The sequence below is a fragment of the Girardinichthys multiradiatus genome, chromosome 24 (assembly GCF_021462225.1).
Source record: "Girardinichthys multiradiatus isolate DD_20200921_A chromosome 24, DD_fGirMul_XY1, whole genome shotgun sequence".
Classification (NCBI taxonomy): domain Eukaryota; kingdom Metazoa; phylum Chordata; class Actinopteri; order Cyprinodontiformes; family Goodeidae; genus Girardinichthys; species Girardinichthys multiradiatus.
Window position 1 is genome coordinate 7466141 of NC_061816.1, and position 12664 is coordinate 7478804.

A 12664-nucleotide genomic window follows, 5' to 3' on the forward strand; every position below is an offset into this window, starting at 1 on the left:
TACACTGCTGATTTTGCAGGTTTTCCCACTTGCAATGTATGTAGAAGTCTTTATTTATTATCATAGGTCCTCTTCAACTGTGAGTGAGGGTATCTATAACAAACGTCCAGAAAATCACATTGTGTGATTTTTAAGTAATTAGTTTGAATTTTATTGCATGACATAAGTATTTGATAAATCAGAAAAACAGAACCTAATATTATGTACAGAAACCATTTGTTTGCAATTCCAGATATCAGAGATTTCCTGTAGTTCTCGACGAGGTTTGCTCACGCTGCAGCAGGGATTTTGGACCACTCCTCCATACAGATCTTCTCCAGATCCTTCAGGTTTCGGGGCTGGTGCTGAGCAATACGGACTTTCAGTTCTCTCTAAAGATTTTCGATTGGGTTCAGTTCAGGTCTGGAGATTGGCTAGGCCACTCCAGAACCTTCAGTTGCTTCTTACGGAGCCACTCCTTAGTTGCCCTGGCTGTGTGCTTCGGGTCGATGTCATGTTGGAAGACCCAGCCACGACCCATCTTCTATGCCCTTACTGAGGGAAGGAGGTTGTTGGCTAAGATCTCCCTGTGTCCCCATCCATCCTCCCCTCAATACGGTGCGGTCGTCCTGTCCCTTTTGCAGAAAAGCGTCTCCAAAGAATGATGTTTCCACCTCTATGCTTCATAGTAGGGATGGTGTTCTTGGGGTTGTTCTCATCCTTCTCCCTCCAAACACGGCAAGTGGAGTTTAGAACAAAAAAAGTTCTATTTGTGTCTCATCAGACCACATGATCTTCACCCATTCCTCCTCTGGATCATCCAGGTGGCCAATCAAACGGGCCTGGACATGTGCTGGCTTGAGCAGGAGGACCTTGCTTACGCTGCAGTAATTTAATCCATGGCGGCGTAGTGTGTTACTAATGGTCTTCTTCGAGACAGTGGTCCCAGCTCTCTTCAGGTCATGACTAGGTCCTACTGTGTAGTTCTGGGCTGGTCCCTCACCTTCCTCATGATCATTGATGCCCCAAGAGGTGAGATCTTGCATGGAGCTCCAGACTGAGGGAGTTTGACCGTCCTCTTCAACTTCTTCCATATTTTTATAATTGCACCAACAGTTGTTGCTTCTCACCAAGCTGCTTGGCTATTTTCCTGTAGCCCATCCCAGCCTTGTGCAGGTCTACTATTTTATCCCTGATGTCCTTTCCCAGCTCTCTGGTCTTGGTCATTGTGGAGAGGTTGGAGTTCATTTGACCGAGTGTGTGGACAGGTGTCTTTTATACAGATAACGAGTTCAAACAGGTGCAGTTAATACAGGTAATAAGTGGAGAACAGGAGAGCTTCTTAAAGAAGAACCAACAGGCCTGTGAGAGCTGGGATTCTTACTGGTTGTTAGGTTATCAAATACAGATGTCATGCAATAAAATGCAAATTAATTACTTAAAAATCACACAAGTTACCAGTAATGTGAAACTAATGAGCAGAACAGGGACGAGTTTATAATTAAAACAAATTGTTAGAGAAGTGGAGCTGGAAGTAAAGTCCTAGATTATGTTTCAGGAATAAAATTACATGTTCTAAACATTTTGCAGTGATACAATTTAACACAAATTAATTTCTTGTGACAATAATATGAAATATATATAAAGAACCAATATTTTCCATGTTGATCCTTCTTCAGAACGTTTTTAAGTCTTTCTGACATGTGGATATTAATCATATTCTGACTGATGGTGAGCCAATCCTTTCTCCTTATTTCTTGGACTTGCTCTGAGTTTATTGGGTTCTGTTTCTCCAGCGATTTGGAGAACTGACCACATGTTCTCAGTGGGGTTAAGATCTGGAAATGTTCTGACCACAGTACTCTAGCTACATTTAAAAAAAATGCAATACCCTAAAAAAAAACATTAATAGTTTTCTTTCACTCATTTCGGGAAGTACAACTCATATATTATAAAGATTCATCACACATGAAGTAAAACATTTTAACCTTTTATTTCTTGTAATTGTAATGATTATGGCTTACAGATAATGAAAACTCCAAATTCAATGTCTCAGAAAATCTGAATATTGTAAAGATGTTAAATATTGCAAACTCATGGTGTCCCACCCTAATCAGCTAATTAACTCTAAACACCTGCAAAGGTTTCCTGAGCCTCTAAATGGTCTCTCAGTCTGGGTCAGTAGGAGACACAATCATGGGGAAGACTGCTAACTGGACAGGTGTCGAGAAGTCATTGACACCCTCTACAAAGAGGGTAAGCCACATAAGGTCATTCCTATAGAAGCTGGTTGCTCACAGAGTGCTGCATCCAAGCATATTCAAGGAAAGTTGAGTAGAAGGAAAAAGTGCACCAGCAAAAGAGATAACCTTGAGAGGCTTGTCAAGCAAAATCCATTCAAGAATTTATGGGACCTTCACAAAGAGTGGACTGAGGCTGGAGTGGGCTACAAGCATCTTACTTGGGCTAAGGAGAAACTACTTCACTGTTGCTCAATGGTCCAAAGTCCTCTTATCTGCATTTCATTTGGAAATCAACGTCCCAGAGTCTGGAGGAAGAGTGGAGAGGCCCAGAATTCACGTTGCTTAAAGTCCAGTATGGCGTTTCCCAATTCAGTGATGGTTTGGGGTGCCACATTATCTGCTGGTTCTGGTCCACTGGTTTTCTGAAGTCCATAGTCAATACAGCCATCTATCAGAAACCTTTAGAGCACTTCATGCTTTCTTCTGCTGACAAGCTTTATGAAGATGCTGATTTCATTTTTCCATGCTGCACCGCATTGATGTAGTAATTCATGCACAACGAGACCCAACCAAGCATTGAGTGCATAGAAATGAACATACTTTTCAGAAGCCTGACATTTCTGTTAAAATATACATAATATGTTTGCTGATGTTTTGCTGTAGTCAGATTTTCTGAGACACTGAATTTGGGGTTTCCATTATCTATAAGCCAGAATAATTAAAATTACAAAAATAAACTCTTGAAATATTTCACTCTGTGTCTTAGAGAGAGGGAGAGATGAGTGACAAAAAATATTGAACTTCTTCACAATATTTATAATATATTTTTAGTTGAACCTGTAAAATGTAAACAATCTGATCTTTGAACCTTTTTGTTGTTACTTGCCTGCTCCTCGTGATTTGGAGCTCCATCAAGCTGTAAAATCCGAAGATCATCAAAAAACTGTCCCTGGATCACTGGAAGAAGCTGCTCTTGCTTTGCATTCAAATTTAACACTCATCCTCTTGGAAAGGAGAAGACATCAGTAAAGGATGTGTCTCTGTTAGCACCACACAGGACTCTTGACGGCTCTCAGCTTTGTATTGTCCCCTTTTGATTATTATCCAAAAGCCCTTTGTGTTATCTCAAGCAAGCTCTGCACTGGTGGCAACTCTGCAGTGGACTTCCTAGGGGGACTCAGTCCTAAAATATGTTTACTTCCACTGAACCTCTGAACTGAATTTTTGATGATCCAGAAACCATTTCTTTCGGCTGTAGCTGTTTTAGCAGCAGATAATAATCACATAATTAGGTATTAGCAGGACTTAACTGCATGAGGAGGTAATTCAGTAATTTGGTTCAGGTGTGTTGGACTTGGGACACATCCAAAAGCTGCAAGACAACCGGCCCTGGAGAACTTTAGTTTGTCGGTCAGCACACCTTTGTGGGTCATTAGTAGGCCTCCACAGAGCTGGTTGACATGCTGAAGAGGTTAGTCAGCTATTTAAATTTGCTGTGTTGGAGCTGCAACACATCTAAAACGTGACCTAAAAATAAGTGAAATGCCAAAACAAATTAAGCTGCACAATGTGCACATTTGTGTCACAGTACTGAACAGAAGGCGAAATCAGTCCTGCAGAGGGCGCCAATGGTTTCTAATTTATGATTCATCCTCTGCCTTTCATGTTTTTTTTTTATTAAAGTTAACTGTTTTTCTTAATAAACTATAAAAAACTTATAAATAAGAGTCTTGTTTGCTGGTCCTTAAAGTAAACAAGCATTACAATGTGCTTTTATTTTGAAATAATCTGACATTATTTTTACTGTAGAGTTGAACTTCTCTTAAATACACTAAAACATTAAGATAACTAAGTTTATAATGCATGAGTAGGGATTCATCAGATTAATGTACATCTTTTTTACCAAAGGAATGAAAATAAGTTGGGAAAAACGTCAACAGCTGTTTGTGGCTCCAGTAGAAGAGCCAACCTCTCTTACATTCCACCAGGAGGAGCTAAAGAGTTTCCTGCACTGGTTCAGGCTCAGACAAGCAGCCTCACGTTCACATGCCTGCTGTTGGACTTATTCTTACCTGAGATTCTGGTTTCTGTGGAGAGTGTCGACACGCTGTCGGGGCCCAAAGCACTCACTTTAGAATTTCTCTGAATGCAGAATAAAACAGAAAATGAGTGTTTTGAGTATGACTGCAAAACATGCCGCTGTTATTTCTTATCTCAACACTGCAATCAGTTTTAAGTCATTTGTTAAATACTCAGACAGTTTGACTTGGGATATTTGAAAAAACTCACATCATTGTAATCCTCATAGTCACAAAAACGCTGAAATCCATCAGGGTCTCCCACCAGTCTAAAGTCCGAGAATAGTCCCTAAAAACACAGTGGAGATATCAGTGAGGTCACTCCCTCCCACGCCGTCTTGAATTGCAAACAGTGCCTTAGACTTATTTCCCCACTCTCAGAGGGCATTTTTAGAGGCAGATTTATAGGTTTTGCTCTTTTTTCACCTGTACTGAGCACTGAGCATTTACTCTGCTGGTTTTTCAAATGAGAATGTGTAAATGTACCCTTTTCTGGTCTAATTTAAAGTAAGAAGGTGGTTTAGGAGACAGTGGAGGAATTTTACTACAATATCTAGTAAAGGGTGTTGCTTTTCATTATTTTTATATTTTTACGTTACCGTTACCAGTAATCCATGACTTACAAGTATTTAAATATGACTTGACACACCCCAATTTTTCACAACCAATCTTGAAAATGGGAAAGAAGAGAGAACATTTCATTTAAGTAATAGGAGGTTGGAAACACCTACAAGAAACTAAAGTGCTGTGAATAATTTATGCCTCCTTATAGATTTCTTCTGTTTTTGCTTTTTTCTTGTACTCATTGTGTTCTGCTTATCCGGGGCCGGGTCGCGGGGGCCACAGACTTAGTAGAAATGTCCAGACTTCCCTCTCCCCAGACACCTCCTCCAGCTCCCCCGGGGGGAGCCCAAGGCATTCCCAGGCCAGCCGAGAGACATAGTCCCTTCGGCGTGTCCTGGGCTTCCTACCTGTGGGACGTGGCTGGAACCTCCCCCAGGGGAGGTGTGCAGGAGGCATCCGAAACAGATGTCCGAGCCACCTCAACTGACTCCTCTCGATGTAGAGGAACTGTGCCCTCTAAACCTCATAATTGGTTGATGCTCCCCTTGATGTTTTACATCCTGTAGAGGAATTTGGGCCCACTCTTCTTTGCAAAATGGTGTTTATTCTGCCATGTTGGAGGATTTTCATGAACATGCTGCAGCATCACAACTTTGACAAGGCCATTCCAAAACCATTCAGAGGTGGGTTTGTTCGTTTGCTTTGTATCATATACCTGATTTAAAACCCAAACGAATGATCAGACATCCATCTTCAATATTTTCTGGACCAGAATTCATGGTTCCATCGGTTTTGGGTGGCCTACCCCTCTTGGGAAGGTTCTCCACTGTTCCAAACAAGAACAGACAAGGATCCAAACTACTCACTCGATCCACAGTGAGGAGGACTTGATAGAGAACAGCAAAGAAAGGGGCATCTTGGAGTAAGCCATTCTTCATAACCATTAGATGGTGTCTACATGCCATCTGGTTGTCCGACCTTTTCTGAAACAAACATTCCAAGTGGGTTTGGCATGGAACAAAGGAGGACTATGTAGAAAAGTGCCTCATGCCCACTGTCAGGTACGGTGGAGGATCTGTGATCGTGTGGGGTTCGTTTCTCCAAATACCCAGAGAAACTTGTTAAAGACATAAAATACCAGGAAGTTTGGTGGGCGCTGCTATCAAACTGAAAATGGATCTTTATTGGGTATTTCAGCAGGATAATGATCCAGATCATATGGCCAGGTCAGCACACTAGACATAATATCAACCTTTTTCTGTGGTCATCTCAGTTCCCAGACCTAAATCCAATCAAAAAAAACTGGAGGGGAAAGCAGATTTTTTCCCCACAGAATAAATATACACAACACTTATTTTAGCAGTTTTTTACTGTGAGATTGTGCTACGCAAATAAAATAAAAAAAAATTGTTTTGAGGTGTTTTTATACACATTTACTAGAGGTGAAAATAAGTATGAAGGGCATTGTTCCTGTATTTATATGTACAAGGGTTGGACAATGAAACTGAAACACCTGGTTTTAGACCACAATAATTTATTAGTATGGTGTAGGGCCTCCTTTTGCGGCCAATAAAACGTCAATTCGTCTTGGGAATGACATATTCAAGTCCTGCACAGTGGTCAGAGGGATTTTAAGCCATTCTTCTTGCAGGATAGTGGCTAGGTCACTACGTGATACTGATGGAGGAAAACGTTTCCTGACTCGCTCCTCCAAAACACCCCAAAGTGGCTCAATAATATTTAGATCTGGTGACTGTGCAGGCCATGGGAGATGTTCAACTTCACTTTCATGTTCATCAAACCAATCTTTCACCAGTCTTGCTGTGTGTATTGGTGCATTATCATCCTGATACACGGCACCGCCTTCAGGATACAATGTTTGAACCATTGGATGCACATGGTCCTCAAGAATGGTTCAGTAGTCCTTGGCAGTGACGCGTCCATCTAGCACAAGTATTGGGCCAAGGGAATGCCATGATATGGCAGCCCAAACCATCACTAATCCATCCCCATGCTTCATTCTGGGCATACAACAGTCTGGGTGGTGCGCTTCTTTGGGGCTTCTCCACACCGTAACTCTCCCGGATGTGGGGAAAACAGTAAAGGTGGACTCATCAGAGAACAATACATGTTTCACATTGTCCACAGCCCAAGATTTGCGCTCCTTGCACCATTGAAACCGACGTTTGGCATTGGCATGAGTGACCAAAGGTTTGGCTATAGCAGCCCGGCCGTGTATATTGACCCTGTGGAGCTCCCGACGGACAGTTCTGGTGGAAACAGGAGAGTTGAGGTGCACATTTAATTTTGCCGTGATTTGGGCAGCCGTGGTTTTATGTTTTTTGGATACAATCCGGGTTAGCACCCAAACATCCCTTTCAGACAACTTCCTCTTGCGTCCACAGTTAATCCTGTTGGATGTGGTTCGTCCTTCTTGGTGGTATGCTGACATTACCCTGGATACCGTGGCTCTTGATACATCACAAAGACTTGCTGTCTTGGTCACAGATGCGCCAGCAAGACGTGCACCAACAATTTGTCCTCTTTTGAACTCTGGTATGTCACCCATAATGTTGTGTCCATTTCAATATTTTGAGCAAAACTGTGCTCTTACCCTGCTAATTGAACCTTCACACTCTGCTCTTACTGGTGCAATGTGCAATCAATGAAGACTGGCTACCAGGCTGGTCCAATTTAGCCATGAAACCTCCCACACTAAAATGACAGGTGTTTCAGTTTCATTGTCCAACCCCTGTATGTTAAAGATTTAGTTCTCTAAAATTAAAGACAACAGATGAAAGGAGTTTATTATTATTTATGTTTTTAGCGACAAGTTTGTCAAATAATCAAAATTTACAATGTTCATAGATTACCTTAAATGTGTCGTTGTCAGCCTTTCCTGCCTGACCCACAAAGATCTTGGCCCTTTGGTCGAGCACTATCGGATCAGGAGAACGCTGAATCTTCACCACTTCTGGTTCCTTCTCACAGCCCGTGTTGAAAGTCAGCTGATCCCCAAGCACTGACAATGCAAAGACGTAAGGCAGGGTGGTATCTGGCACCTCAAAGCTGGCCATCTCGTTCGAACCCGCAGACCCGGGTTTGGTGTAGAAGAACTTCACCATCCGACGGTTGGCCCGTGCTGCGCTAAGCTTCACACCGATGTGTATGAGCTTTTCTGACCCGTCCGTGATGGAGAAGAGGACGGCGGCGGATGGATTGTAGGTCTTAAATTCAAAGACGAGGGAGAAGTCGCGGTAGAAAGGGTTGGGGACATGAGCCAAGGCGGGCTGTTCTGTCTTTGCATCAGAGATAAATCTGTAGGACGTCTCCCCCGCTTGTACAACTGCCTCAATCCCTTTTGGTGGAGGGTCTCCAATCAGCTGTTGTATAGTTACTCTTTGTTTTTCTGAAAGACATATGAGAAATACATTACAGATTCAGAGTCATTTTTCAAGTTTGTTATTTAGACTTTAGAAAAACCTAAAGTAAATCGCCAAATTGTTTGAAAATCACATGTTTTTATATATGTGTCGACTTGTATGCAGCTGGTTTGTAGGGGCTGCACAAATCAGGAGGTAGTATCAAGGATATCAAGAACCTTTGGTATCACTCAACTCATCTTTAGAGCTGATATCTGACAACACAAACACACTAAAGGAATCATTTGTTTTTGACAAGTGGGACTTTGTAGATTTTGGGTTATTTAGTAACAGTGAAAAAACTGTCAGGATGGCTTCTGTTTGGTGTATAGATTATAATGTATTAGGTAGCAAAACACAGGATTCTTGGGGCCTAACAGCTAAGTGGTATTACTGCTAATCAAGCTAACAGCCAGTCACACTGAGCCCTACTCAAACAGCAAAACAATCTTATCAGCACAACTCAATTTAACCGCAACACAACCACCCTCTTCTCAAGTTAACAGCTGACAAAGCTAAAAGCTAGTATAATTATTATTATATGGGATCTAGAGAAATTATGCTAACCTATGCTCAAGATAACATACATCTGGCTAACAGCTGGTCATTCTAACTACCATTACCTAACACTAACTCAGCTCTAACTACTACTCATACTAACAGTTTATCAATCTCAGATATAATTTTGAGTTATGAAATATAATTTCCCCCTTGTTAAATTATCACTATATTATCACTGTAAATTCAGTAGCCACACCCAGCTGTGATTAACACAAAACCTGTACAGTGAAGAGCCATGGTGGTATTCTAGGGTTAGATTTACATCCGACATTTTCACCCATTCACATTGATATGCCTGATTTTATTGACTCCATACACTGAAATATTGTTAGTTTTTGTGAATTTCTTTCAAATATTTGTAAGTAATCCCCTGTGTCCTTTCCGTTTTTGGTCATAACCCATGAGCCATGTTGTGTCAGTTGAAAGATACCTGACCTGATGAAATCCAAGAACTGTTGAGAAATAAAGTCATTGACATCTATCAGTATGGAAAGGGCTATAGAGCTATTTCTAAGGATTTGGGACTCTAAAGACCCACACTGAGAACTTGTTACCAAATGGAGGAAACATGGAACAATGGAGAGCTTTACCAGGAGTGGCTAACCCACCAAAATTACTAGTATAGTTCTTTGACCCAAAGATGGCAAAGAAAATAGAACAATGTTCATTCAAGAAAACTGTAAACACCTATACCGCAGTTGAATGCAAAAGTGATCATAACATTAGACAAGGCTACCTAAAAATGAACAAAACTAACTTTTAAACATAAAAATGATTTTTGTATAGATCTTTTCATCCTTACACATTATGAGTCACCTCTTTAATGCTTCAGTTACAGATTAAAACTGTCAAACTTGGCCCTTGGAGCAAACATTCAAGCTCAGGTCCAGACAAGTAGTCTCAAGTACATATTTTACCAGACGAGATTTTGATTCTTGGTGACTGATCTTTGGCAGTGACTGCTGTACTCTAAAGTAACATTTTGTTTTCACTTTTTCAAGCTGTTTATCAAATTTAGATAGTTTATCGTGATTTGGTTTTGATTCTTTTCACCTGAGGTTCCGATTCTGGCATCTTTTGGGTTTTTAAGTGGGGGCACAGGGACTGGACGGAGGGGTGGAGAAGTAGTCTGAGGAAAAAAACACATTGTGAAACTGATAGTTATTTTATATTAGATATACAGTATATACATAAAGAAATCAGCACCACTATATTAGAAATTTAATATTCTTGCTAGGCAATCTATGGAAATCTGCAAACAAACCATCACAGTGTTCCCTTTCTGTTTCCTGTCAGCTTCACCACTGCCACCGTCACCAGAACCCTGAGACACGAACAGGAACGTGTTAAACAAATGTGTTCGTTCACCTTGATTCAGATTATTACAGAAACACTCACTTCATCAGGGTAACCATCGTAGTCACAGTAACGCTGAAATGCCTGAGGGTCTCCCACGAGTTTCAGCTCTGCAATTTCGCCCTTTAAAGACCATAACAATTTGTAAGCATCAACAATGACAATATGACCATAAATTCATAAAAATCCAGTTAAAACTTGTCTAAGACTTAGAAGTATTTTGAGTAGTCTCCTCTATTAAACCAGGGATTTTGAGATTGTGCACTTCTGAAGCAAACTGGTTTAAAATAACACATTGCCTAGGTGGAAGACATACAAAGACACAGCTGTGACCTTTGAGAAGCAACTGTTGCTGCTTATCAATCAGAGAAGGGTTATAATTCCTTCCAAACCGTTTTAAATATTTTCAATGAGAAAGATTAGTTACAGGTGCAGGGTTCATAGGCTGTCTTAAAAAGTCTGGGGAGGTCTGGAATTTGCTTTTATCAATTTTGAGATCTATATAAGTATGGGTAAATATTTGATTTTCCAGACCTTTTTTCCTTCTTTCATATGCTTAAATTTTTAAGACAAAAGTCTGATGATGCTTTATAAATGTGGTGGTTTTCACATTTATTTATATTAATTTGACAAGCTTTATCTTTGATTTGCCAAATTACAGCTTGATCATAACATTTTCCATCAATATTTAGATTTTTAACTTTGACCGAATGCATTCAAAAATCAAAATAGGATCATTGCACTACCTGTTTAGTCTTTAAAAACTTTAAATCCAGGTTCAACCAAACTAGACTGGGCCGGTGCTTCTAAAACTGGGAATACAATACCAAGCAAAGCCCTATAACTGCTATTTTTTAAAAGTTTGAAAACAAAAGTACCAAAGTTCACAAACTGCGCTATAAAAAAATCTGCATTTAGTCCTGAATTCTCTATTCCTGGTTTGACTACTCCAAAAGTTATAGATTAAAAAACATTTACCTAATTACTATGGAAAATATGTAGGAACCCTACAGGTGGAAAACATTTAAGAGATTTATCAATCGTTCCAGCAGTGGATAAACCAGTAAATTGCCCCAATTGTCAGATCATGTAACATTCAGAGAAAATGCAAAAACTACGTTAGCCTGTGTAAGCGCTAAAGTCAGTGACAGGACACCTAGAAAAAGTCAAGTATTGCTTTTTTAAAGGATAGAAGGAGGAACCATTTTCTCTGTGAACAGAAGAGGGGAGCATGACTGGATTTTTCAAAATGAACCACGAGTCCTTTGAAAAGATGGGACTAAAGACAGATATTTTGCCATGAACCACAGCAGCTTTATGGCATAGCATTGTTTTTTTTTAAATTTTTTATTTTTATGAGAAAACCACTCAGCATACCAGCACAAATACCTAATATCAGACACAGATTGATGATATGGGACACGTTGCAGTCATTACGTTTAACAGGAACTCCTCCATATACTGGTATTCTCCAGTCAATTCTAAAGCCAACTACCTGACACATGAAGCTTAGGCCAAACTGTCATCAACAGGTCAATGGCCCAGTCAAAGTCTAGCCAGTGGGTCATGGAGTGTACTTAGTTTTTTTTACTAGCTGTACGTTCTGGAGTTACAACTAATCATTCTGCAAATGCAAACTGGAAAAAGAACAAGGTTTGAAGCATTTGATTGAGTAAGAAGATAAAAACCTGTTGTACTAACACAATTGTATGAGAGTTTACTAAATATTCTGCGTAGTTTATTACCTCAAACTTGTCTGGATCTGCTCCTCCTGCTTGACCCACAAAGATCCCACTTCCTGTGTCCAGGTCCATTGGATCAGGAGAGCGCTCAAACCTCACCACTTGTGGATCCGTGTCACATTCTTGGTAAAATCTGAGCTGCTCGTCATTCACGGACAGGGCAAAAAGGGTCCATTTGTTCACAAGGCTTGGCACGTCAAAGCTGGCCGCCTCATATGAAGCTTCAGAATCGGGTTCAGTGTAGAAGAACTGGATCTTTTGATGGCCTGACTGTACTGTGCTGAGCTTCACACCTATGTACATGAGCTTCTGGGAACTATCGGTTATGGAGAAGAGAATAGAGGCGGCAGGAGTGGAAGGCTTGATGTTGAAAATGAGAGTGAAGTCCCTGTAGAAAGGACTGGGGACGTGTGCCCGGGCTGGCTGTCCAGACGATGCTGCCAAAGTGAACCTGTAGGCAGGTTCTCCTATACGCCCAGAAACTTTGGTTATTGAATCAGGTGGAGGATCTCCAATCAGCTGGAGCAAAGATACACCACTTTCTTCTGCAAGAGAGATGAAACAGAGAATCCAATTTAGACCTTGGACTAAACAAAACCTTTGCAGCATTCCTTAGCCTAAAACCAAAACATATCCCTGGGGTTTCCAACCCTGCTTCTTAGGTGCCAGAATTGGAGCAGGTTTGGATGTTTTCCTGCTCCAATACAACTGATTCAAAC

General features: G+C 40.7%; 1 protein-coding gene and 1 long non-coding RNA gene across 5 annotated transcripts in view; one reads left to right on the forward strand and one right to left on the reverse strand.

The window, feature by feature from the left end:
• The window catches only part of LOC124861739 (collagen alpha-1(XVIII) chain-like), a 70173-nt gene that overhangs the window by 25694 nt on the left and 31815 nt on the right, over window positions 1–12664 (reverse strand). For all 4 annotated transcript variants that reach the window (XM_047355673.1, XM_047355672.1, XM_047355670.1 and 1 more), the window contains exons 2-8: window positions 11949–12490; window positions 10246–10326; window positions 10112–10171; window positions 9901–9976; window positions 7738–8273; window positions 4512–4589; window positions 4295–4364 (exon numbers count right to left, since the gene is read on the reverse strand). In XM_047355673.1, the coding sequence (XP_047211629.1) occupies window positions 4295–4364; window positions 4512–4589; window positions 7738–8273; window positions 9901–9976; window positions 10112–10171; window positions 10246–10326; window positions 11949–12490 (1443 nt within the window). The remainder of the gene's footprint in view (window positions 1–4294; window positions 4365–4511; window positions 4590–7737; window positions 8274–9900; window positions 9977–10111; window positions 10172–10245; window positions 10327–11948; window positions 12491–12664) is intronic.
• LOC124861741 overlaps window positions 1–12664 on the forward strand; it is a 67251-nt gene that overhangs the window by 15681 nt on the left and 38906 nt on the right. The gene's annotated exons all lie outside the window — the stretch shown is intronic.